Below are 25,619 nucleotides of genomic sequence, written 5' to 3'. Positions count from 1 at the left end.
AAATATTTTTTTAAATATAAATATTTAAAAATATCATTATATAAATATATATAAATAAAAATTAAATAATTAATTAAAAAATTTTTTTATATAATATCAGGTCAGGTTTTGCCTAAAACCTGAACCCGATTGTTTTCATAACATTATCTTACTCGATCCGAAACTCGAATTTTAAAAAAAAAAAAATCGACCCATAAGATTAGGTAAGGTCTGAACCCGTTGGGTACGGGTTGAATTGTCATCCCTAATTTGGATAAACAAATGCTAGATCAAAAAGTTATCTTAATTTTATAGTTCTAACGTGGGATTTAATTAATTGATTAAGTTTAAGATTGACAACTAAATTAGGAGCAATTGTATTTTTGTACTTGTATCAACTGAGTTTATCACGTGATAGTGCGTTTATCATTGCTTTTATATTTATTATTTTTCTGATGATTTCATTGAAAATTTGTTCATCCCTTCATTTCTAGGTTAGGAAGAAGATGTTTGAACATACCCGTACTCATAGGTAATTTTGCAAAGACGAAATTTCATTTTTTGACTCAACAAAAATGTTTACGGTGGATCTGTCATTAAGCCTCGAACATACAGTTGATTTCACGCTTTTAGTTTAAGGGATGTACTCAAAAAAACCTTAGACCCAAAAGCTTAAGCAATAGTTTGAGACCAAACTGACATTATGTTCACTATAAATCCCCCTACATACAGGCCGGCTAGGCCTTAATTTATTAAAATTAGAATTGGCCTAAACACTAATCCTTATACGTGTTAAGATTAACTTGTAATATAAGAGGGATGTCAAGATTAGAGCTTTGGAGTGAGCTTAGGAAAATTTTAAGATCTAAAATATTGAATCAAATTAAATTTGAATGAGCATATAAAATATTAATATCAAATATAAATTCAATTCAAATAAATACTTTAATCTTTCCCTTATAAGATACATTATTTTTAAAAACAAAAATACGAATCCAGCTCAAAAATCAAATCAGCATACATAACTTTCAAAAACCCATATATAAATGTAATCAAGTAAAACCACAAAAATAATTTATTACAAGATATCGAAACATAACATGAAACCCTCCGGACCCGCTTTTATCTAACAAAAACAACAAACCCTTTGCTTATAATCTTCGAACATCCATAAAACTATCCAAACCTTGGGTCTCAAACTCGAACATTCAAAATTCTGAAAGTACAGTGCACAAAAGCATATTAAAAAAGCCAGCAGCAGCAGCTCACTTTGATTTTTTAGCTCCGGAATCGCTCTGTGTCTTTGATCCAACTTTAAAATTGGTAAAACATATGGCCATACAAGCTTGTTACTACTATTCTCCATGATCGAAAGATCTTTCTTTTTCTCTTCTTCCTTTTCAATCTCAATTTTAGAGCAACATAACAGGAAACAACCCCTCACCCTGTTTTTCTTATGCTTCGTTTTGGGGGCCGTCGACCATGGGATCAGGCCCCGGAATCACCTGAACAACTTCTGCCCCCTGGGAGGGCACAGTGACAATGTCTTTGATGTTTGTATTTTCAGTGTAACCCATGACTTGATTTGCATCAAAATTTTCAGGTTCCTACAAATTACTAGAATACATACATACAGCTTAAATATATAGTGGGAAAAGTCAAAGGCTGAGAATATTTCTAAGTAGATGCTAATATTAAAAATTTAAAACAGTACCTGATTAAACTGATATATATAACATATAACAAATCTTGAGTTTAAATTGTTAGACTAAAAAGTTTTTAATCCAATTAATTATTCAAGTCAACGAAAGTATAACAAACAATCAATTAATTAAATAAAAAATAATAATTTAATATAATTCATTCAACCGATTTACATCAATGAATAAGAAAAAAAGTTATTAATTGTATAAAATTATAAATATACAATTTTCAATTAATCACTTACAATTAATATTTATAGATCTTTTCATTTTCGTAAATGTTTTTAACCTGAACAAATACATACTCATGTACACTCGTACATTACATCTATATAAATCCTCTCATTCTTCTTTAATCCAATTAAACATATGCTTCATAAAGACATTAATCTTTTATAAACTCTCTCATTCTCTTTTAGTTTACTTAAACATATATTTCGCAATCTTCTAAAGTCTTATAACATATGTACCTAATAAAATTTTACAATTTTTTTATATATTTTTTTATAATTAATTTATAAAAAAAATTTACCTATTTATATATTTTCAAACGTGCTTTCAAAAATCTTTTTTTTCTTAGATTTTTTTTTATAAATTTTTTTGTCTGCTAGCAATATTTAATCAATTTCAAATAAATTTCTTAATGAGAATTAAATCACTATTTTCAACATAAATTTTAATATCCGCAATTCATTTTTCTATACTAAATTATAACTTCCTTTGTAGAAATATATATATATATATATATATATTAACTTTAAAAGAAAACAGTCCAATTATACATAGGGTTGATAGATTAGATCTTAAACAATCTTAATTTGTTACAGAAAAAGGCAACTTAAAAGGTTTTTGTGGACTTAATTGTTTTGATTTTCACAGGAAAAGGACATTGATTATGATAAGAACATATTTTATTTTGGGAGAGATGATAAGAAAAGATGTAATTCGTTGAACTAACATTAGCTGCTGCCGTAGCACTTACACTGATTCAATGTTTAATTAAATTTATTTATAATTAATTTCGGTTCAAAGAAAGTATTGTCAATTTTTTTTATCTTTAATTAACAAATCATTATATATAGCATCTACAAAGTTTGGTTACTCAATCATGCTTGTTCTTTGACAAATTCCGAAGATGGTTAAGTTCTCCACATATATTTCTCACAGAGAAACAGGAATTATAATTCCTCCATAGTTTAGGGATAGAAAAAAATATTAATGTTAGATTTGAATTACAATCTAAATGTCATGATGATGGCATTAATTAATTAAATTAAACTTTTATTTTTTATTTTTTTAATAATTAAACCTCATTTTTAAAGATCTTATTCTATTTTTCTTCATTTTATTTTAACTTTTCAAATAGAATCTCACAGAAAAATACAAAGATATTTCCAATTATTAATTACTTCCCTTATTTCAGAATATTTTAGTCATGTTCAAGCCCTTCTAAATGCATTTACATCATTGCTTAGTGAAAATTGCAAAAGAACTTGTTAAACGTTGTTGACTTCCAATTTTACAAAAACCTAGGCTCGAAGGAACAAAAATCATAAAATTATACCAATGCTAATGACTTCTACTGAAAACATATTCACACTTTATTTATTTACAATACTGGAACTTGAAAAAACAAAAATGAAAAAAGGCAACAATTGTTTATAATTAGATATATTATAATCAAATCACATTTTATACAAAACACACAAATCAAGCAAATTAAATCATTCTTCTTTACACACAACCATATATAATTTTTTATTTATTTTACAATATCCCTAAAAATAAATTCTTCAGTATTTTATATTTTGAGAGCTATTTTTCTTATTCTTTTATAAATTTTTTTTAATTTCAATTTTTTTTTTTCCAAATGGAAAGGAAAAGTAGCTCCAATTTGCCAAGCTAAACCTCACTTGGCAATCTTCTTCGGCCCAAATTCATCGTTAGGACCAACTTGAAAATTGGAACAACACATCACCATGGCAAGTTTGCTGTTTTCACCCTTAAAAAACGCCAAGGTTTTTTCCTTTTCCTCCTCGTTCTCAAACTGCATGTTGGAGCAACACATGAACAAACACCTTTTCTTCTTGTTCTTGTTCATCTTCTTCCCTTTACAGCATGAAACTTTCACCGCTGGCGGCTGAACGTCCACAGCTGGCGGTGGCACATCCACAGCAGCCGCAGGAAGCATCATAATGTTGGTTTCTTGAGGGGTCTCGATGGTGGAAACCGCAATGTACTTGGCAGTCTTGGTTTCAGTATAATTAGCCATAGCTTGCTTTAAAATCTTCAATGTGCAAACTAATGGAAAACATACAAGCATATATAAAGGGCAAAGTCAACTAAGCATATATTGTTTTAGACTTTAGATACGTGTATGCTAAGCAATTGAGTATGATAAGCAATTGAATAAAAAATTAAGTTATATAAAAAAAAAAACATTGTTTAACAATTAATCTGTGTGAATTATATAGATAACAACAGTCGCGGACTGCCATAGGAGCATGAGGGGTCTTTGGCTCCCATCGCAAGTTTTGAAATCCTCTTCATATATATCATACACTAATAATTTTATATGTATTTGTATTAAATTAAAATGGCTTTCACATTAAATTGTAATTTATTTTTTTAACTTAATTTTATGCATTGTACTTTAAGCAAATTAATTACATTATTATTGATCTATTTATTATATTTACAATCGTTATTCGTAAACTCTTAAAAATTATAAAATTGTCATAAATATTGTCGTATTCACATAAACTTATAAGAAAGAAAACCTCATTAACTTTCTAGTTTTTTCTATTAGATTCCAAATCTTCAACTAAATATCAAAACTTTATTTTGTTTTAGTTGACTGCACTTATCTTTTCATATCTCTGTGGCTGTTTTCAATTTTTTCGGTTTGATAAATTTTCAAATGAATTATGTTAATTGTTTGATTCTTCATTTTTCTTGATATATCCGTGTTTGATAAATATACTATAAATATAGGTACAAAGCACAAACAATCCAAATATATGAAAATTTTTTAAAAATGAATATATTTATGTTTAACACATATACTGGTATTTGAAACTAATCCCTGAGTTCGAACAATATAGCAAATGAAAAATATATGTAATCTTAGTTGGTTTTTCTAAAATTAAATTTCAAGATCTGTCATTGACTAACAATGTTATAATCTATTGGTAATGTGTTGAATTTTTAATTTTAATATAAATTCTAACAACTACAAGCAAAAAGAATACCTGAATTATATAAGGTTTTTGTAGATAATTCCATGATTTTTAATGTTTTCTTCAAGGTATGTTGCTTTGATCTGTGGGCATTGCCACTAGGGATTATATTAATACAGGATAGAAGAGATAGATTTTATGAGGAACGTTGGGTTAGGCCCATTGTGTTGTCAAAACAAAAACAAATTGAAGACTAGAAAAATAAGAATAGAATAGGAAACTATTAAGAGTTGTTTCTTCAGCAGATTATTTGTCAATTGTAGTTTCTTGTTTTCTTGCCATAATAAACATCCATACTACCCTTAAACTCTCCACCCAACCTACCTTAACAATTAACACCTGGCCGGATGAGATCGCGGAAGCTCGAACCCGAACCGGCTAACGACTCTCCAAATTATGCCTCAACAACACCCGGTGCCATTGAACCAGAACTTAGTTGGTAAGCATCAAACATTTCATACATGAAAACGTAAAACTTAGTATTAAAACAATATTTTAATTTTCTTAATTATAGTATTGACAACATCAATGACTAATTATGAAAAGGGTTAAAAGTAAGATTTTTGTTCTTTTGGTTTGCTAAAATCAAGATGACTAGCATTATTTTTGCGTTTTGCTGTGGATCAAAAAATTTTTATTTGTAATTAATAATGTTTATGATTAATTTAATAAATTAGTGATGAGTATAATTTTGTTTATATCTTTTAATAAAAGTAATGATCATCGAAAATTTATTAACTTATTCATTAAAGAATAATTTATTTGTCATCATCATTAGATTAGATCACAAAAAATTAAAATTGGTTTTCTATAGGTAATTGACACTTAACAATTCAACAAAAGATAAATATCTATTTGCAATCCAAAACAGAGCAATAACCAATATCTTAATATAAAAAGAAAGATCTATTGCTTTGAAACACCAAGTAATAAAAAAAAATCATCGGTGTTGATTGTTTAATTGGAGGTATAACAAAATATCAGTAACTTGTTGAGTTGGGTCATGGAATATGCTCAGCATTGCATTTTTTTTTCTAGTAATGCATTAAGCCATACTTGGAACTTATTAAAAAAAAACCAAAAAATAAATCTATAATTTGAACTTTCATAGATGCAGGGAATTCAACCTGGTCATTTAGCTGTCCTGGTATGAGCCATCAGCTTCAGATTTCTCAAAATCCCAGTTCATCCTTTTTCAGCTAGAGTTGGGTAAAGGAAGCAGGAAATCATGATCATTTTCAAGAGAATAATTTTCAAGGAATGGGGATCAAGTTCTCTTGAAAATGACCATCTCCTAACTTACCAAATCCTTTTCGGTAAGAAAAAATTCTCTACTTTTTCATCTATGTTAACAGTTAATATTATCATCTTTATTTGCTAACTAAGCTAACATTACTAATCACTCCTACTTTTATCTGATCCTCATGCTACATCTGCAAACTCATAGTCTCTCACTACGACTTGCCTGTGACCCGAATAGTCTAATGCTATTCTAAGTTCATTCTCAACATCCCAAAAATGATTATCCTTTTTTTTTTTTTAATATAATTGGTCAGCAGATAAGCCTAAAACCACTGATTTCTAAATTTTGCAAACTCAAAAAAATAAACATTCAGTCACCTCATGTATCAAAAGAACTTCACTTTTAATGAATTTGGATGAAATTTTCTTTAAATAGAAAAGCAAAACCACACTGTCTATCACTAATTGCAAAAAAAAAAAAAAAGAATAATAACAACATCAAATTATTAACTAAAAAAAAAAAAGGCAAAAGAGCTCATATAAAAGGAAAAAACCATCCACTTAGAAAAAGAATCAAAGTTAATTAAAAATTTTTAAAACCTCAACTTGAATCTTTTTCCTGAGGATTCTTCAACTAATGACAGGAGCCGAACTCTAGATCAACAACTTGCTGTCAATCACAAATAACCAAAAAATTCATATTAAAAAAGCAAGAATGGAAGTTGAACATAAGAATTTAAAACATAACTTTAAAGCAAAAAAAAAAAAAAAATTAAAACATTGAAGAACAAGTCATGAAAAAAATTGAAGAACCAATAATTTTCATTAAAAATTCTCATTAAAAGAAAACATGCAACCTCAAGTTCAATTTCCAAAATTCAATTTGAAAATGAAATAAATCACATTAACGCAACTGTCAAATAAATTCAAACTTGAGTCAAGCAAGACATGGACTGCTATTTCAACACTGACATTATTAGTTTGAAAAGAGAAATATTCTCCTCTTCAATTGTAGGTTCTTGGACTTAGGCTTGCAAACTCCATGGAGGAGTTGGATCTTGATCTCAGGCTTGGGGCTCTACCAAAGGTGAAGTAATGAATGGATCAAAGTGTTGCAAGAGAATGATATCAAATGAAGATATTGTTTGCTCTTAGAGAACTCAACTGATCATTATCAGTCTAACTTTGATTTTGTTTCCCTTTATTTCATTTCGTTGATATTCACTGGAAAAAGAAGTCAAAGCCTATAATTGTTCAGACAATGAAACCTTATTTTTCCAATCATTTTTCTTATATTCTAGTAGATAATAGCTTCTTAGTTTTTCAACCTTTTTATATGTTTTCAGTATTTCAACTATCCTTCATCTCATGACAATAATGATTTGCAAATGATAAATGGCACTTAAAAATCTTCATGGTCAAAGATAAAATCTTCATGATCAGAGGACTTGAATCAAATGATAAATGTTAGCTTGACTTTTACAGTTTACGGAATATATAGGACTATTTGAGGTTGATATGTATAAATACTCAAATCGACTTTGGACATTCCAAAAACTTGATAGTTTATATATTTTACAAATAATTTCAAGTTTGCAAATATTAATTTCCCCGTAGATAGCAAGATTAAGAAGTTACTAAGTGTTCAATATATCATATTATTTCTAAAAATATTTTAACTAATCTTAATAAGTGTAAAAATAATACTTTAACTAATCTTACTAAGTGTTTTATAAACTACTTTTAATCAAATTTTATAATTTCATTATATCATATCAGCGCTAAAAAAAAAAAAAAAAAGGACACTCGTATAATAGAGCTGTGTTACTTAGCGACATTATCCTCTTCTTGCTTGTATATTATTTACTCATCATTTCTTCTTTATTAACATTAGAAGTGGCAATTGAAATATTACTAAATTTAGCTTCAGTTTATAAAAAAAGTTCACTTCACTAATTCTACATTATTCCAGTATATGGCCATTAAAAATCCTAATAACTGTTCAAAGCATCTGAATTAATGACCATTGGTTCCATGCTTAAAAGATCCAATTAGAACAGGAGATGAATACATAACAAATAGCTTTGGTCACATCAGTGAAGAAGATAAATACCAGTTCGAGTAGGGCTTAACAGTCATAATATATAAATTCATTGATTTATCGCTAGATATGACTTAAAAGTCATCATTAATTTTTTTTATTTTAATGTGATTGATCATCTAATTAAATTTATCTCATTTTAAAAAGAAATTTCAAACTTGATCTGAGTATCTTTAAAAGGTAAATACATGTCTATGAAATCAAAACTAAGTTTAGAAATACAATTATGTATGAAAAAAGTTATAACACCTTTATAACGTTCATCTAAAGAATGGTACTAGTTTGATTTTATGTTATTCAAGAGCTTTAAAAATTTATCAAATAATTAATTATTAAAAATTATTCTTAATTGACCTTAATACTTTAACAGAAAATTAAAAGAATTCTCTCACCTTAGTAGTATATAAGAAACTATTATTTTTTTTATAGAAGTTTTATCATCGGATTATTTAACATTTTTAAAAAAATTAAATTCTAAAGAAAAATTAATATTTCAACTTTTTCCTAAAAATTTTACTTTATTTTAGAAAAAATTAATGCTTTATTTAAGGGATAATTGATACTTTCAACTTTTTGCCATAATATTTTTGAAATATTTTTTGTTTAAGAAAAACTAATACTTCAATTTTTTCTCAAAACATCTTTTGAAAAAAAATTTATTCTAGGAAAATTGATCCTTCAATTTCTCCCCAAAACATTTTTTTGAAAATTTTTATTTTTGATAAAAATAAATTTTATCTTCTTCTATTTTTTAATTAATCAAAATAAATAAAACAAAACATATAACCTAATTTAAGAGATAAATAACTAAACAAATTAATTAATTAAACAGATAAATCAATACGATAAAATAAAAAATTTGAAAAAATATATTAATACAGATAATAAAAAAACTAAAATTAAAATAAAATAAAATTTCACAATTAAGCTTAAATTAGGTCTAAGTTCAATTGGTTTGAGTTTCAAACTAAATAAAAGTGTTTATATTGACAAACTTAGAATTGGATCTGAAGTGAATATCCAAAAAGCTCAAGGTGTTCAACCATGGCCTTCTTCATGGTTGGCAACCCACATTATAGAATCTACAAATTACACTATCAAATTAGAGTTTATTCTTGGTACTTTTTATTACAAAACATTTTGTATCCATGATTCAGTGGCAAGATCTGTATAGTTAAGCATACTAAGATTAAAAAAAAAAAAAAAAGCTTAAGGAGAAGAGTGCAACGTGGATAGGCTGAGAGATAGTCAAGGAAATTTAACCTCTTTCCCCTCAACAATGCATCTATTTTTTTTTTATTTTTCTTTTCTCATTACACAATAATACTGATATAAAAGAAAATTAAAATTGATCTTTCGCAACTCGCTTACTCGATAATGTTTCTCGAGTCAAAAGTCAAAACTTTTTTTAGATTTACGTGCATTAATATATTATAACATGTGAGTGTCATATGATGCCAAGCTACCAAAGATAACCCTAAGTAAAAAGATTGGGTCCCACATATCATACTTAATGAATAATATTATCAAAACCACATTCTTTTATATAAAAACGTGATTTTTGTTTAAAAACAATGTTTTGAAAGTAAAAAACGTGGATTTTGTTAAATTTTCAATCAGGTTTTTTATGCAAAAATGTAATATTTATAATGTGTTCAAAGATTATCTTTTTTATGTCAGAAATATGATCTTTTTAATTTAAAAATTATATTTTAATTTAAAAAATATTGTTAAAATAATTTTTTAAATCTAATTTTTTTATTTATTATCAATCATGTTTTAAAACTAAAAAGGTGGTGTTTGATAAATTATCAACTATAATTTTATATTAATAAACGTGATTTTTGTTAACAAAAATTATATTCTTAAGTATCATAAATTTTTTTTAATATTATATCAATTATTATGTTTTTCACAAAAAAATATCGTTCATATAAAAATATTTATTTTATTTTGTTATTATTTTAATTGATCTCTTATGTTCAAATATAAAAAAATATAATGTTTTCTAAAATTAAAAAATATAAAATATAAAATTGTAATCATTTATTACGTTTATTTTTTAATAGTTGTCTCCAAAATTAATTATCTAAACCTTCTAGCAATCCCTTTATCATTTTTCTTTTAGTTAAATCAATGAATAACTGTTGGGCTAAAAGCCTCAAATCCAATCACACTAGCAGAAGCGAAATCAAATAATAAATCAAACACACAAGAGACAATAATTTAATGTGGTTCGGTCCAACTGACTTACATCCACGAATGAGAAACAAGATCCACTAGTTGTAGAGAATTACAAACTTACATCAAATCATCAACCTCACTCAACAATCAATACTCATAAGACACTCTCAATCTTCTCTAGTCCTATGGAGTATTCTCAACCCAAACAAATACAAACTCAAACCCTTGTGCACCCTTTCAACATAACCAAACACATACTTATATGCTCTCATACATCATACCTATGTGGACCTTCTCAGTTTTCTCTAGTTCACTCACAAACAAACATACACACTCATAAGATGTAGAGCCCCAATACTCCTATGGGGTGTCTATCCCACAAACCTAACCCTGTAGAGACTTCACCTATTTATAACCATACAAACTTACCCATTAAGAATCTCTCTCCTCTTAGAATTCTTCTCCTGTAAGTCAAACTTGCCTATTAAGAATCCCTTTTCCCTTAGAATTCTTCTCTTGTAAGTCAAACTTACCTATTAAAAATCATCTTTCTCTTGGAATTCTTTTTTTGCAAGTCTTTTTGTCCATCAAGCAATATCTGAAAAATCTCAAACAAATCTCTTATGGGATTTGAGTCAATATTCCCAACAATCTCCACCTTGACTCAAATTTCATCAATCATCTGTCTTCATGCTAGACATGTTTGGCTCCACCTGCAATGAAAATCTTATAATCATCTTCTCTTCTCTTGTGTCTTCACGCTTCATACAAACCAATCCTCAATCTTCAAAACTTGAACTCGAACTCTTCTCTTGAATCGAGCTTCTCTAAGCTTACTTCTTTCTATGTCTCAAATCAAGCTCTTCCCATATCTCAAACTGTCAACTCTTCTTATGTCTCGAACCATCGGCTTTTTTCACATCTTGAATCTTTAACTCCTCTCACGTTTCAAACCTTCAACTCCGATACCACTTGTTGAGGAACACCACAGCTCTGATACCATTTGCTGGGGAACACCACAGCTCTGATACCATTTGTTGAGCTAAAAGCCTCCAATCCAATCACACCAGCAGAAGCGAAATCAAATAATAAATCAAACACACAAGAGACAATAATTTAACGTGGTTCGATCCAGCTGACCTATATCTACGGATGAGAAACAAGATCCACTAGTTGTAGAGAATTACAAACTTACATCAAATCATCAACCTCACTCAACAATCAATACTCATAAGACACTCTCAATCTCCTTTAGTCTTATGGAGTATTCTCAACCCAAACAAATACAAACCTAAACCCTTGTACACCCTTTCAACATAACCAAACATATACTCATATGCTCTCATACATCATACCTATGTGGACCCTCTCAGTCTCCTCTAATTCACTCACAAACAAACATACACACTCATAAGACGTAGAGCCCCAATACTCCTATGGGGTGTCTATCCCATAAAATCTTACAACTCTCTTACATCTTTTTCTCATACCTAACCCTGTATAGACTTCACCTATTTATAACCATACAAACTTACCCATTAAGAATCCCTCTATTCTCAGAATTCTTCTCCTGTAAGTTAAACTTGCCTATTAAGAATCCTTTTCCCCTTAGAATTCTTCTCTTGTAAGTCAAACTTACCTATTAAAAATCTTTTTTCTCTTGAAATTCTTCTTTTGCAAGTCTTTTTGTCCATCAAGCAATATCTGAAAAATCTCAAACAAATTTCAAACAAATCTCTTATGGGATTTGAGTCAATATTCCCAACAATCTCCACCTTGACTCAAATTCCATGAATCATCTATCTTCATGCTAGACATGTTTGGCTCCACCTGCAATGGAAGTCTTACAATCATCTTCTCTTCTCTTGTGTTTTCACGCCTCATACAAACCAATCTTCAATCTTCAAAACTTGAACTCGAACTCTTCTCTTGAATCGAGCTCCTTTAAGCTTATTTTTTCTCATGTCTCAAATCAAGCTCTTCTCATGTCTCGAACTGTCAACTCTTCTTATGTCTCGAACCATCGGCTCTTTTCACATCTTGAATATTTAACTCCTCTCACGTTTCAAACCTTCAGCTCTGATACCACTTATTGGAAAACACCACAGCTCTGATACCATTTGTTGGGGAACACCACAGCTCTGATACCATTTGTTGGGCTAAAAGCCTCCAATCCAATCACACCAGCAGAAGCGAAATCAAATAATAAATCAAACACACAAGAGACAATAATTTAACGTGGTTCGGTCTAACTGACCTACATCCACGGATGAAAAACAAGATCTACTAGTTATAAAGAATTACAAACTTATATCAAATCATCAACCTCACTCAACAATCAATACTTATAAGACACTCTCAATCTCCTCTAGTCTATGGAGTATTCTCAACCCAAACAAATACAAACCCAAACCCTTGTGCACCCTTTCAACATAACTAAACACATACTCATATGCTCTCATACATCATACCTATGTGGACCCTCTCAGTCTCCTATAGTTCACTCACAAATAAACATACACACTCATAAGACGTAGAGTCCCAATACTCCTATGAGGTGTTTATCTCACAAAACCCTACAACTCTCTTACATTTTTTTCTCATATCTAACCCTGTAGAGACTTCACCTACCCATTAAAAATTCTTCTCTTCTTAGAATTCTTCTCCTGTAAGTCAAACTTGCTTATTAAGAATCCCTTTTCCCTTAGAATTTTTCTCTTGCAAGTCAAACTTACCTATTAAGAATCCTCTTTCTCTTGGAATTCTACTTTTACAAGTCTTATTGTCCATCAAGCAATATCTGAAAAATCCCAAACAAATCTCAAACAAATCTCTTATGGGATTTGAGTCAATATTCCCAACAATCTTCACCTTGACTCAAATTCCATCAATCATCTATCTTTATTCTAGACATGCTTGACTCCACCTGCAATGAAAGTCTTACAATCATCTTCTCTTCTTTTGTGTCTTCATGCTTCATACAAACTAATCCTCAATCTTCAAAACTTGAACTCGAACTCTTCTCTTGAATCGAGCTCCTCTAAGCTTACTTCTTCTCATGTCTCAAATCAAGCTCTTCCCATATCTCGAACTGTCAACTCTTTCTATGTCTCGAACCATCGACTCTTTTCACATCTTGAATATTTAACTCCTCTCACGTTTCAAACTTTTAACTCTGATACCACTTGTTGGGGAACACCACAGCTCTAATACCATTTGCTGGGGAACACCACAGCTCTGATACCATTTGTTGGGCTAAAAAACTCCAATCCAATCACACCAGCAGAAGCGAAATCAAATAATAAATCAAACACACAGGAGACAATAATTTAACGTGGTTCGATCCAACTGACCTACATTCACGGATGAGAAACAAGATCCACTAGTTGTAGATAATTACAAACTTACATCAAATCATCAACCTTACTCAACAATCAATACTCATAAGACACTCTCAATCTCCTCTAGTCTTATGGAGTATTCTCAACCCAAACAAATACAAACCCAAACCCTTGTGCACCCTTTCAACATAACCAAATACATACTCATATGCTCTCATACATCATACCTATGTGGACCCTCTCAGTCTCCTCTAGTCCATTCACAAACAAACATACACACCCATAAGACGTAGAGCCCCAATACTCCTATGAGGTGTCTATCCCACAAAACTCTACAACTCTTTTACATCTTTTTCTCATATCTAACCCTGTAGAGACTTCACCTATTTATAACCATACAAACTTACCCATTAAGAATCCCTCTCCTTTTAGAATTCTTTTCCTGTAAGTCAAACTTGCCTATTAAGAATCCCTTTCCCCTTAGAATTCTTCTCTTGCAAGTCAAACTTACCTATTAAGAATCTTCTTTCTCTTAAAATTCTTCTTTTGTAGGTCTTTTTGTCCATCAAGCAATATCTAAAAAATTTCAAACAAATCTCTTATGAGATTTGAGTCAATATTCCCAATAATAACTGTTTTTTTTTTCTTAGATATTTTTAAAACGCAAAACAAAAAAACCAAAAAGCAATATAAATGAAAAAACCATAAAAAAACCCATGTGGCACTCTTAACGAAGAGCATTGTGCTCCATGCATTTGCAAGGATGGAGGGATAGTGGAATGGATGGATGGATGGATTTTCACAAAAAAATCATTCAATGTTTTTATTATTTTATGTTATGTTTTATACAATAATAATAAAAAAAGATAGTAAAAGTGTACGATGATTAAAAATATTCATTTGAAAAAGCAACTAACAAACTAAATAAAATCAAACTATTGGAAAGTATGAATTGAAAAAGCAACTGACAAACTAAATAAAATCAAACTATTGAAAAGTGTGAAGATAACCCATGTTCAAATGTGAGGTAAAGTGGGTTTTAGTCTAAAAATAGGAGGTGATATTGGTCTTTCAGAAACCATTTATAGAAAAGCAGGTGTAAAGATCACGTTTTATACATAAGAAACGTGGTTTTTGTTACAAAATTTTCATTTTGAAAGTAAAAAATATCATTTTTCTTAGATCTTCAATTATGTTTATATAAAAAATATGGTTTTTATAATGCATTTAAAAACTACATTTTTTATGTTAGAAACATGATTCTTATAGTTCAAAGATTATGTTTTTTTGTATAAACATATAGTTAAAATAAATGTTCAAAGCAAATTTTTTTATTCATTATCAATCACATTTTAAAATAAAAAAATATAATTATTGATATATTATCAACCATATTTTCAAATTAATAAACATGACTTTATTAGTAAATACTATATTTTTAAGTATTATAAATATTTTTTTAATATTATATCAATTAATACATTTCTTACATAAAAAACATTGTTAATATGAAAATATTTATTTTATTTTATTATTTTAATTGATTTATTACATTTTAAATATTAAAAATATAATGCTTTTTAAAATTAAAAAATTAAAAAATATAAAATTACAGTGATTTACTATGTTTGTTTTTTTAATAACTATCCCAAAATTTATTACCTAAATGTTTCACCTACCTCTTTCATTATCTCTTTTGTTTCTCGTATATTTCTACGATGAAAAAAAAATCATAAAAAGAAAAAAAAAAGAAAAAATCATAAAAACACCACCTGCCACTCCTATAAAAAAACATTGTAAAATTTATCTTATGAATCGATGGATGGACTAAAATTATATCTATGCTTTGTTGTGTGTATTTTTATTTATTTTTAAATTACATTTTAAATATAAAAAAAATTTATATTAAGTTTTAATAATGATAATATATAAATAATTATAAGTGTACTTATTTTTTAATAAAAATTATAACTTAATTATAAATAAATGTAAGTTTTACAAAATTGAGACAAAAATTTATATAAATATTAGTAAAATTTATATAACCTAAATGACACCAAAAAATTTTTAAAATAAAATGATATACAGTTCATCTACTCCCATCAATCCTTTTTAAATCAATTCATTTATTGTTCTTCACATGTGCTTCCTTCATCCACGTGGTTATCTAGGCCACTAACAGTAGCCTCTTCCTTCCGTAAATACATGATGAAAAGCTAAAAACTATATTTATAAGTTTAAAAGCGTATTCTTTAGTGTTTGTCAACTAAACATTGTATTTTTAATTGAGAAAATATAAATATATATATATTTAATTAGTGATTCCATTTATTTTTTAAAAACGCTATTTTTGTAAATTTTTTTTAAACATCAACTATAAAAATATAAATCAACTACTAAGAGCTAAAGGAAATCAAAAAGTAAAAAAAAAAAAAAAATCATGAAACAGTCACGTGACACTTTCAATAAAAAATTTTGTGTTTCGTACAATTGCAAAATTTATGGTATGGATAGTAAAATATATGACAAGTCGTGGAAAAACGTTGGTTCCACTTTCTTTTGCTCTTAACTTGTTAGTTGTAACTGTTAAAAAACAGAGTGAAACAAATCAAAAGAAAGAAAAGCAATCCTCAACATCTGATTATTATTCAACTGCATTTCCCTGTCTCTCTCTGTCAAACAGTACTCTGAAAGCTCATTTCTTCATTAAAAGGCAAACCCATTTAAAAAAAAATCCGATAACATTGCTCATCATCTCGATTCTGATTGTTAACGGGGTCAACAATTGATCATCTGAGATGTCATATTTTCACTTGTAAGTTCCTCTCTCTGTCTGGAACAGTTAACTTTTCTAAAGAAATGGATAAAACTATATTGCATTTCCCGTTGTTTGTAGCTTGATTGACCATTTGAAAAGGCTTTGTCTGTTCAATTCTGGGTTGATTTTGAACTGGGGTCTTGAATGTTATAGAGATTTTTTGAGTAACAGTATCAAAATATGCTTCTCTTATGGATACCTTTTCTAACTGGAAGATAAAGGATAATGCTTTGATGATTCTAGTAACAGAAATGCAACACTGAAATTATCGTCTTGAATTGCCAACAAAAGTGAAATTTCTTACAGTCTTGCCTTGGATGAACCAAAACTCTGAATTCTGGAAGTCCTATTTGCTAAATTCTGTATATCTGGATGAATTTCATGAACCTGGTAAATCTGCTACAATGGTTAAAGAGGAAGTTTTTTTTTTTTTTTTTACTGATATTTGAAATGTTTTGCTTATTGTGGTTCGATGGTCCGGTCACATTGATATTTATGGAATTGGCATGGTAGGAGCATTGTGGATTTTGCCAGTAACTTGAGTTTCGATGTGCAGACTAACAGAATTTGGAAATTGGAATTACTAGTATTGCAATGCGGTAATCTTTTTGGCCACTAGACCACAATGAATTTCCCATGCATTCTTGTTGCATAGTGCACTCATGGAGAAAATTTGTTTGAATGATTCATTGTGTTCTCAAGTACTTGTTTGAAAGAGATAACTATATGTCGACATTCTTGTGGTTGTAGTGAAGTTCTATTATCATAGAAAAGCTGTGATTGTTCTTCTTGTCTAGTCTATAAAGCATTGATCTTTGTTATGCAATGTCTTAAAAATCATAAGCATACTCTCATTAACTTATACTCCTAGGTTTTTTTTTTTTTTTTTTTTTTGCATTCAAAGGAGTGATTTTATATGCTCAAAAAGTTGCTTCAGCATCAAGACTGTTCAAAGTATAACCATTTTTCTGGAGTTTTGACCCATCAGGAGATTGTCTGTTCAACATCCACCTTGCAGTCATGTTCTAGACACCCTTTTGTGGCCTCTTTCCTCTGTGGTGGATTACATGCCTTGCCATCCAAAAATATTGCAGTCACATTACCATCAATTTTTATTAAGAAAGTATTTTCCTCGTACTCCTTTAGATGTTCCTTGAGCCTTCAACCTATAGCCTTGCAAACTTCCATGGGTGCAGGCAACACTTGTTGGTCAAAAGATAGTCTAAAATCAATACAGATGCAAAACTTGAGTGAGGAGGCTCAGATATATGGCTGTTATAGCTCTCAGGAATACTCTAATACAAGGAAGAGCAAAGGTAGAGGAAGATAGGACTGGCAAATGAAGGGAGGGAATCATGGAACAAAGGCTGGAAACATAGTGCTGGTAACTCTTTTCTAAAATTTAAATTAATCACTTTGGTTTCAATCTTTATGCAGTTAGTGAATTCCTAATTTTTTAAATTTTGTATCATGCAGAGACACGTTTACAAATCAAACAGAGTAATAGAAGCCTTGAATGATCCCAAGGTGAAGTCATATGAGACCAAAGCAGTTTTGGGATGTTTTTATTTTTCACATGGATATTCTTGAAATAGATGGTAAGCACTCATGATATGTTGACAAACAAGTAAGAGTTGTTCTCACTACATCTGCATTATCATTTGCTACAGATAGGCATCAATTTTAATAGAGTTCTAGCAGTAATCACTTTTACTAGCAACTAGTTTTTCGATAGGCAGCAAAAATATGGCATCTTGTTTTCCTATTTTATCTCTATTATTGCTTTTTGTTTATTATTTTTCTGAATATTTCATTTAAAATTTGTCCATCCCTTCATTTCCAGGTTAGGAAGAAGATGTCTAAACTCATAGGTAATTTTGCATAGACAAAATTTCATTTTTTGACAACAAAAATGTTTGCAGTGGATCTGTCATTAAGCATCAAACATACAGTTGATTTCACACTTTTACTTTAGGAGATGTATTCAGAAAACCTTACACCTAAAAGCTTAGGCAATAGGTTGAGACCAAACTAACATTATGTTTGCTATAAATCCCATACAGGCCTGCTAGGCCTTAAATGTATTAAAATTAAAATTCGCCTAAACACTAGTCCTTATATGTGTTAAGATTAACTTATAATATAAAAGGGACACCAGGATTAGAGCATTGGATCATTGTATCAAGCAGGTATTAGTACCCTGACAGCCAACCATAGTTGGCTATATTACAGGCACGCTGAACCTAGCAGTCAGAAAAATTAAAGCTAACTATCTGACTAAAAAGCTAAGTGAATTGAAGATTTGCCATTCAGGATGGTAATATTACAGGATAACATTATGAACAGACATTTCTTTGACATAGTCATATCAAAAGCAACTACACATGACTTTCTTTTAGATGGTCTCTAAAGGTCTTTCCAATGAATAGCTATTGCAGTTTGCATTGTTTATCAGTGCCATACAAGGGTAATGTGGTTTCTATTTCAAAATAAAGGCATGTGATTGATGTGCATGTTTGCATTATCAACGTAGGATGTCGTCATGTAATGTCACTGACAAGATCTGTAAAAATTAATTTTAATCATCCTTGGCTGCATATGCATCCTTTCATTACTTTATATCTATTTTCTTCATCTTTTTCTTTTAATAAGCATCTTGGAATGAGCTTCTCAAACTTTTAGCATGAATTTGAATGTCATTGAAACAAAGATAACTAGTCCAGTAAATCTCACCTCCAAAGATCATGAAATAGAGAATGACAATCCTGCAGTGAGGAAAGCAAGGCAAGAATTGGTTCCTCAGTGAGACCTGTTCGGGCCAAGCGTTTGAAATGGTAATGGTTAGGGGAGAGATTCTTTCTATCATGGATGAAAAGTATAGCTGAAGCTGCTAGGAAAGGTGGGAGTGACCAAGTAGAGCTAGAATGGGATAGCTATGACAAGATAAAACAAGAAATAGCTTTTGAACAGCTCCAGTGGGCTACAGAGAAGGCCAAGGGAAAGGAGATGGCCAAGGTAAGAACAGCAACAGCAAAAGCAGAAAGGATATCAAGGATTGCTCAAAAGAGAAAAAAGCAGGAAGAGAAAGAAAAAGCACGAGAACTAAAGAGAAAGATGCAAGAAATATCAAAGAAAGATGAGAAGGTGGCAGATTCCCAAGAATTGAAACTTAAGCAGAGATTAACGATGGTAAGAAATCTCAGAAAGACATAAATTTAGACCCTCCAACCTGCAGCAATTGTATGCTAACAATTATTGCTTGTACATAAATGCCATAGCATGAAACTTGACCTTTTGCATGGGTAGGTTGATAACTCTACCATTTTTGGCTGATCATAAATAATAAAGATGTTTCAAAAAGGTAACATGTAATTCTGTAGTGTGCCAGAGAATGGACAAAGCAGAGAAACTTAAGAGAAAATGAAAAATAGACAATTCAAATCAAAACTATGTATAACAGTGGGCAAAAGGAGATTTCTAGTTGTTGGCTGCTGTTGGTATATTCTTAGGTCAGTTTCAAATATTCTATTCCCAGAGTTTCTCTTAAAAAGAAAATTCTTCCATCATATTTTGATTGCCTGCGTACATATATTGACGGAATGGAATAGAGTGGAATGGACATATGTCTTGGAGATATTTCCTATCTAAAGTTCATTTCAGGGAACAATCAGCACCATAAAAGTCCTCTTTTTCCCCCTTTCCAAACCTAGTGGATAAAATTCCCTGAATATGTGCTTGATTCTTATGGATTGTCTTTCTATTGTATTAGAGACAAGTAGCTTGTGAAGGACTTGTGTTGATAGAACTATTGTTAGTAGTTTCAGCATATAATAAGTCTCTTGTTTCAGTGGTTCTTTAACTCATTTCTATGGTAATATCTTCTATCCTTGGATCCGTGAAAAGAAATCGATAAATAGTCACGTTAGTATTCAAGGAGACACAGCGCATATCCCAACTCTGGAGAAATTGAATATAGAGCTTATAAAGAAAGAGAATATGCAAAGTGAAGTTTCACTTGCGGAGCAGATCAAAGTAGCCAAAAGCAGAAGAGCAGAATCAATTTCTACAAAGGTTCTGGCAAGTTCATCATCCATTCTCTCATACAGTGCGAAACTAGAAGACTAAGCTCCAAAGATATTTTTCCTGTAAACAACATCAAAGCAAGGTATATCAGACAGAAGGTGATTTGCCCTTTCCTAGCTCCTGTTGCTTCCTTTTGCTATGTTTATTCAATGGTTTCATTATCACTTTCATGTTATAGGATGAGAGTATAAATATTGGATCCGTTCCAATTGGTTATGTCTATACATGAAGCAAATTTTGAGCAAAGTGATCATTGATTTGCTTTGTTCTTGCCCTGCTTCCTGGTCTTGCTTTATTCATAGTTTTCAAGTTATGTTCAGTCTTTTACTTTCCTGCTCTTGTCACAGGGTAGCTTAGTGGATGCTTCGCACTTTGAGCTATTGCCTCTCACCTGATTACCATATTCGAACTCAAACCAGAGCAATTGCCAATGTCAGGTTAAAGAATTTTTTTGAGGTTTTGAGAAATAGAGTTTAGTGTTGCTTCCCCATGATCTGGTGAAACTAGTATGTATATGTAACATCACTGTAAAGCCTGTTAGGTTTTTCTTCAATACTGCTCTACTCTTTGTGATGTCATTTATCATTTATCACAGGAACTGGCAAAGAAATTCCATTGATCGTATCTTTTTAGTTATCAAAATGGTATGTTTATTAATTTTGATTTTTTTCCAAACTTTTTAAGATACTTTTTTTTTTTATCTTAATCTTCCGGCCATTTTTGAAAAATATTGAAGAAATCTTTAAAATTGTTAGGATTCAAGGGATACATAAATAAATCTTTTAATTGCAAAACATAGATCGTATTGGAAGATGCATGACCTCTTCTGAGTTGGTGCAAACACGTGTTCGCTAGCTCGGTAAGGTGATAGAAGATTTTGAATGCTCCATCTCAAACAAATTTCACATTTCCATTATCAATGCTGAAAATGAGATCTCTATAAAAGAAAACCGCATGTACTTTTGTTTAAGAAAGGGAAGATGGATGGAGTTGCTCGATCAAATGGATATAACTGCTCTAAATGAACAAACCAAAGAGCTGGAACAACTAGTATCAAAAGAAATAGGATGCGATAAAATCTTAAACCTGGGTGAAATCAGCTCATAAACGGTAAAAATTTTACCTAACACCAATCTTGCCATAATCATCATGCTAAACATCCAACCAAATCCAAATTTCAAGATATAGGATGCAAACAAAGGAACATTGATAAACGTATCAAATATCATAAGTCCTAGACATGTCCTCTATCTACAGCATTATCTAAAATAGTCGAGTTTATGTAAAACAAACACTTTTTTAAGACCGGTAGTTCCCACCGGGCATATTTCCCCCATCCATGTTTGGAGCATAGTTATTCTGGTACTGGTATTGCGCATTTGGTGCAGCATCTTGGTAAGGCGTATTTCCATAGTTAGGGCCATTTTGGAAGTTCTGTGCATTTCCAGGCATGTTACCAGACCACCCTTGATTTGGTGGCACATTCCCCATATTCTGTTGCTTTCCTGGCATTCCTCCCATGTTTGGTGGCATTCCTCCTCCCATGTTGTTTGGAGGAATTTCTCTACCGGACCACCCTTGATTTGGTGGCACATTCCCCATATTCTGCTGCTTTCCTGGCATTCCTCCCATGTTTGATGGCATTCCTCCTCCCATGTTGTTTGGTGGAATTGCTCCTCCCATGTTGTTTGGTGGAATTGCTCCTCCCATGTTTGGTGGGATCCTTCCCATGTTATTGGGTGGCATCCTTCCCATGTTGTTGGGAGGCATCCCTCCCATGTTGTTGGGAGGCATTCCAGCTCTATTAGGATCAACATGCTGCATGCCCTGATTTGAAGGAGGCATCTCCCTATTCTGATTATCTCGGACCTGCATGTTCTCCCTTCTTCTCTCATAGTTTCTTGATCTATCATAATTTCGAGGTCTGTCATTTCGCCTATTTCTTTCATTTGCTCGAGCATTGTTCCTCACCCATTCCTCATGGTACTTTGGATCATATGGAACTGCTTGCCCATTAATGAAAGGTTCCCCTGAAAAATGATCGCATATTAAAAGCACTAATAGCTTAAAACAAAAAATCCAATGGAAGAAATATTAAAGATAAAAAACGAAAACAGACAAAAAGGCATATTTACCTCCATAGTCCTTATTCTTCACATCCAAGTAGGAATCAGGAAGAACCCATCTAACCCCAGGAAGTTCTGTAGGAAAATAAAAATTTATGAAAAAATCCATAAAAGCTTTTATTAAAACTTCACTCAAGAGGACACGCACCTTTGATCTTATATGAGACTTCCTCAGACACAAGAGCTCCAAATGCATGGTAGTGTCTGGTAGAAACTGAATAAATTTTCATTCTTGCTTCCTCCTCACTGTATACAAGAAACTCAGAAAATAAACAAACCATAATATACAAAGTGATGCATGCACTTCTCATTACAAGTATCATTCTGTGGTGGAGTGATATTAAAACAAGTATATATAGAAAACCATTACTAAAAATACTAAAATCCCAATCGTTAGATGATAAGTTACAATCATCGTGCTGATAAACGGAGCTTTTGCTGCTAATAATAATCTTACATGCTGCAGTGCATAATAAGCATCATATGTTTCCAAAACATAGAGGACAAAAGTCATTTTGAAGACGGTAGTCAATATGCAGAGATTCTTCAATCCAGTTATATCCATTATGTGCCAGCCAAAAAATAAAAAAACTTACTATGACACAAATATCTGTATGTGTGTCACAAGAGACACTCCATATAACACTCCCATTCAGAAAATTTCAAGAAAAAAATATGCAGTTCATACGGAACAAAAATAATCCCTTAACAAAAATTATAAAAGTTTGGGAACTAGAGAAAATAACAATAATTTTTACGTTAAACTAATGAAGAAGTTCAATTCTAATTGAAGGACATCATTTATTAAAAGAATCACCACCACTACACTAAATCTAAAATCTTGTGATTTTCTCAACGCAGCTTATAAATTAATAACAAAACAAAAAATTGTCAAACATTGAATTCAACATATTATTCCTCTTCTTCCGAACTCAAAGAAACCAAAACCACGTAAGATCAATAATAAAGCATTAAACCCTGACTACCAGCTATCAAGATTAAGCATTGCAACTTAATTAAATAGCAATCCAGCAACCTCTAGTCTTATGCAGTACAATCATTATATTGTAAAACATAACAATGAAATTAAATTCAATTTCCACCCTAACTATTTCATTAGCATTCAGCACCAGACAAGAAACGAGTGGAGTAAAACAAATACATGAATAAATAAGGCTCAATTTCCTAAAAAGTCGCTAATATGTAAATATAACTAATAAAAACTAAAATCGTCTAAAAATTTAACCCCAAATAAAAATAAAATCAATCATTTTTCTTATTAAAAAATTGTTTTATTATTCAATTACAAACAATTAAATTAAAATTAAATAATAGATCAAACAATCAAAGAAAACCCATTATAAATAAAAAAAAAAGGCCAACAAAAATTATACCTGCCCACAACTTGACTCAGGGTTTTGATATAAGAATCAATAATATCATCCCTAGTAGCATTCTCTGGAGGTGGCTCCATCACAACGAGCCAATGCTCAAAATCACATCCGTCCAGCAAAATAGTCTCTTTCGGGGCCCGATTCGAGTAATTCGGATTTGGATCATTGAGGGAGGACCTGACTGCTCGTGTGGAGAACAATTTTCCGGATTTGGTGGCAGAGGAAAGGGAGTCAGCGAAGAGAGAGAAAAAGGGCAAGGCACGGGAACAACGGAGAAAGGAGAGGGAAGGAGAAGGCGATGCGGTGATTAGGGGTTTGGTGGAAGAAGCGACGGTGAAGGAAGAGAAACGGAAACGGTAGGATGGGGGGAAAAGGAAATAAGTTAGGGTTTTGGGCTTGGAGAGCATAGAGCGAAAGAGAGTTTGTGTCGCCATTGAGATAGAGAATATGAAGGAATACAGAATAAGGGTTTTCGAGGAGAGGAAAAGGATGAAAAATAAGGGTTTTGGAAGGGTTTATATAGAAAATGGGAAATTAGATATTTTATTTTATGTTGAATCTTTATTTAATTATTATTATCTTTTTTATTTATTTGTTTTTCTATAATATTTTTGTTTTTTTATTAGAAAAAAAAATTATAATTACAGTGTATTTTTGTGCCAACGAAAAAGATGTGTCCAATTTAATCAATTAATAACCTTGTTTTAAAGTTTTATAACGTTTTAACTTTTGTTTTTTAACAAAAATAAAAATATAGAATTGGGTCACAATGAATTATATTAAGTTTTAATAATATTTGTAATGAATCTTTTTATTAAATTAAAAAGTTACAAAATAATTAAATTATATATTAAATTATTTTTAATTATTAATTTAACTTATATCTGGTTTATAGTATGGGATTAAAGCTAGTTTAAGCATATTTATGCCACCTTGCAAGTTTATACCTTTAAATGTCCCAAACATACGTTGAATTTATATAGTTTTCAAAGTAAAACATTTAAGAATCTATTTCTTTCAGGTTAAAGAAAGGAAACTATAAAGATAGCTTGGTTTGATAAACAAATACCGAATCAAAAGTTATCTTAATTTCTTAGTTTCAATATAAGATTTAATTGATTGATTAAATTTAAATTTGATGACCAAATTAAGAGTAGTTGTGTTATTTATTCTTATATCCCTTTCAAATTTATCGCATGATAATCACATCTACACATAATTAGATTTATTAAAGTAATATTATTAAAATATATTAAATATTAGGTTTTATGTGATTTTATATTAAAATTAATCTCTTTAATTAATATCAATTGATTTTAAGTCAAATATTTTAAAGTGTTACATTTTCATATTAAAAAATTGAAATTAATTAGGATAACCAATTATTTTATTTTTCTCCCACCAATTTT

At 30.4% G+C, this 25,619-nt stretch overlaps 2 protein-coding genes across 9 annotated transcripts; one reads left to right on the top strand and one right to left on the bottom strand.

The window, feature by feature from the left end:
- Positions 1-16,297: 16,297 nt before the first annotated feature.
- On the top strand, positions 16,298-21,323 carry LOC111276250 (uncharacterized). 8 transcript variants are annotated; one of them, XR_016333809.1, is made up of 7 exons: positions 16,302-16,604; positions 17,121-17,206; positions 17,804-17,991; positions 18,084-18,205; positions 19,379-19,796; positions 20,511-20,788; positions 21,038-21,323. XR_016333809.1 is itself a non-coding variant. In XM_089754758.1 (6 exons), exons 4-5 carry the CDS (start codon positions 19,476-19,478, stop codon positions 20,730-20,732), a joined length of 543 nt encoding a protein of 180 aa, XP_089610884.1. In that variant the 5' UTR covers positions 16,298-16,604; positions 17,512-17,991; positions 18,084-18,205; positions 19,379-19,475; the 3' UTR covers positions 20,733-20,772; positions 21,038-21,323. The 8 variants fall into 8 exon arrangements, 1 of the variants encoding a protein (XP_089610884.1); XM_089754758.1 differs by lacking the exon at positions 17,121-17,206 and having other exon boundaries at positions 16,298-16,604; positions 17,512-17,991; positions 20,511-20,772; XR_016333814.1 differs by lacking the exon at positions 17,121-17,206 and having other exon boundaries at positions 16,301-16,604; positions 17,512-17,991; positions 18,084-18,134.
- Positions 21,324-21,875: 552 nt separating this feature from the next.
- LOC111275890 (uncharacterized) lies at positions 21,876-24,726 on the bottom strand. Its single transcript, XM_022861490.2, has 4 exons — positions 24,211-24,726; positions 22,965-23,062; positions 22,826-22,891; positions 21,876-22,720 (listed from the first exon to the last, which is right to left on the bottom strand). Exons 1-4 carry the CDS (start codon positions 24,642-24,644, stop codon positions 21,990-21,992), a joined length of 1,329 nt encoding a protein of 442 aa, XP_022717225.2. The 5' UTR covers positions 24,645-24,726; the 3' UTR covers positions 21,876-21,989.
- Between the last annotated feature and the right edge of the window lie 893 nt (positions 24,727-25,619).

The sequence above is a fragment of the Durio zibethinus genome, chromosome 25 (genome assembly GCF_047325235.1).
Source record: "Durio zibethinus cultivar Kanyao isolate XHJ-2024 chromosome 25, ASM4732523v1, whole genome shotgun sequence".
NCBI classification, from domain to species: Eukaryota; Viridiplantae; Streptophyta; class Magnoliopsida; order Malvales; family Malvaceae; genus Durio; species Durio zibethinus.
This window is presented reverse-complemented; position numbering and strand designations above follow the sequence as displayed.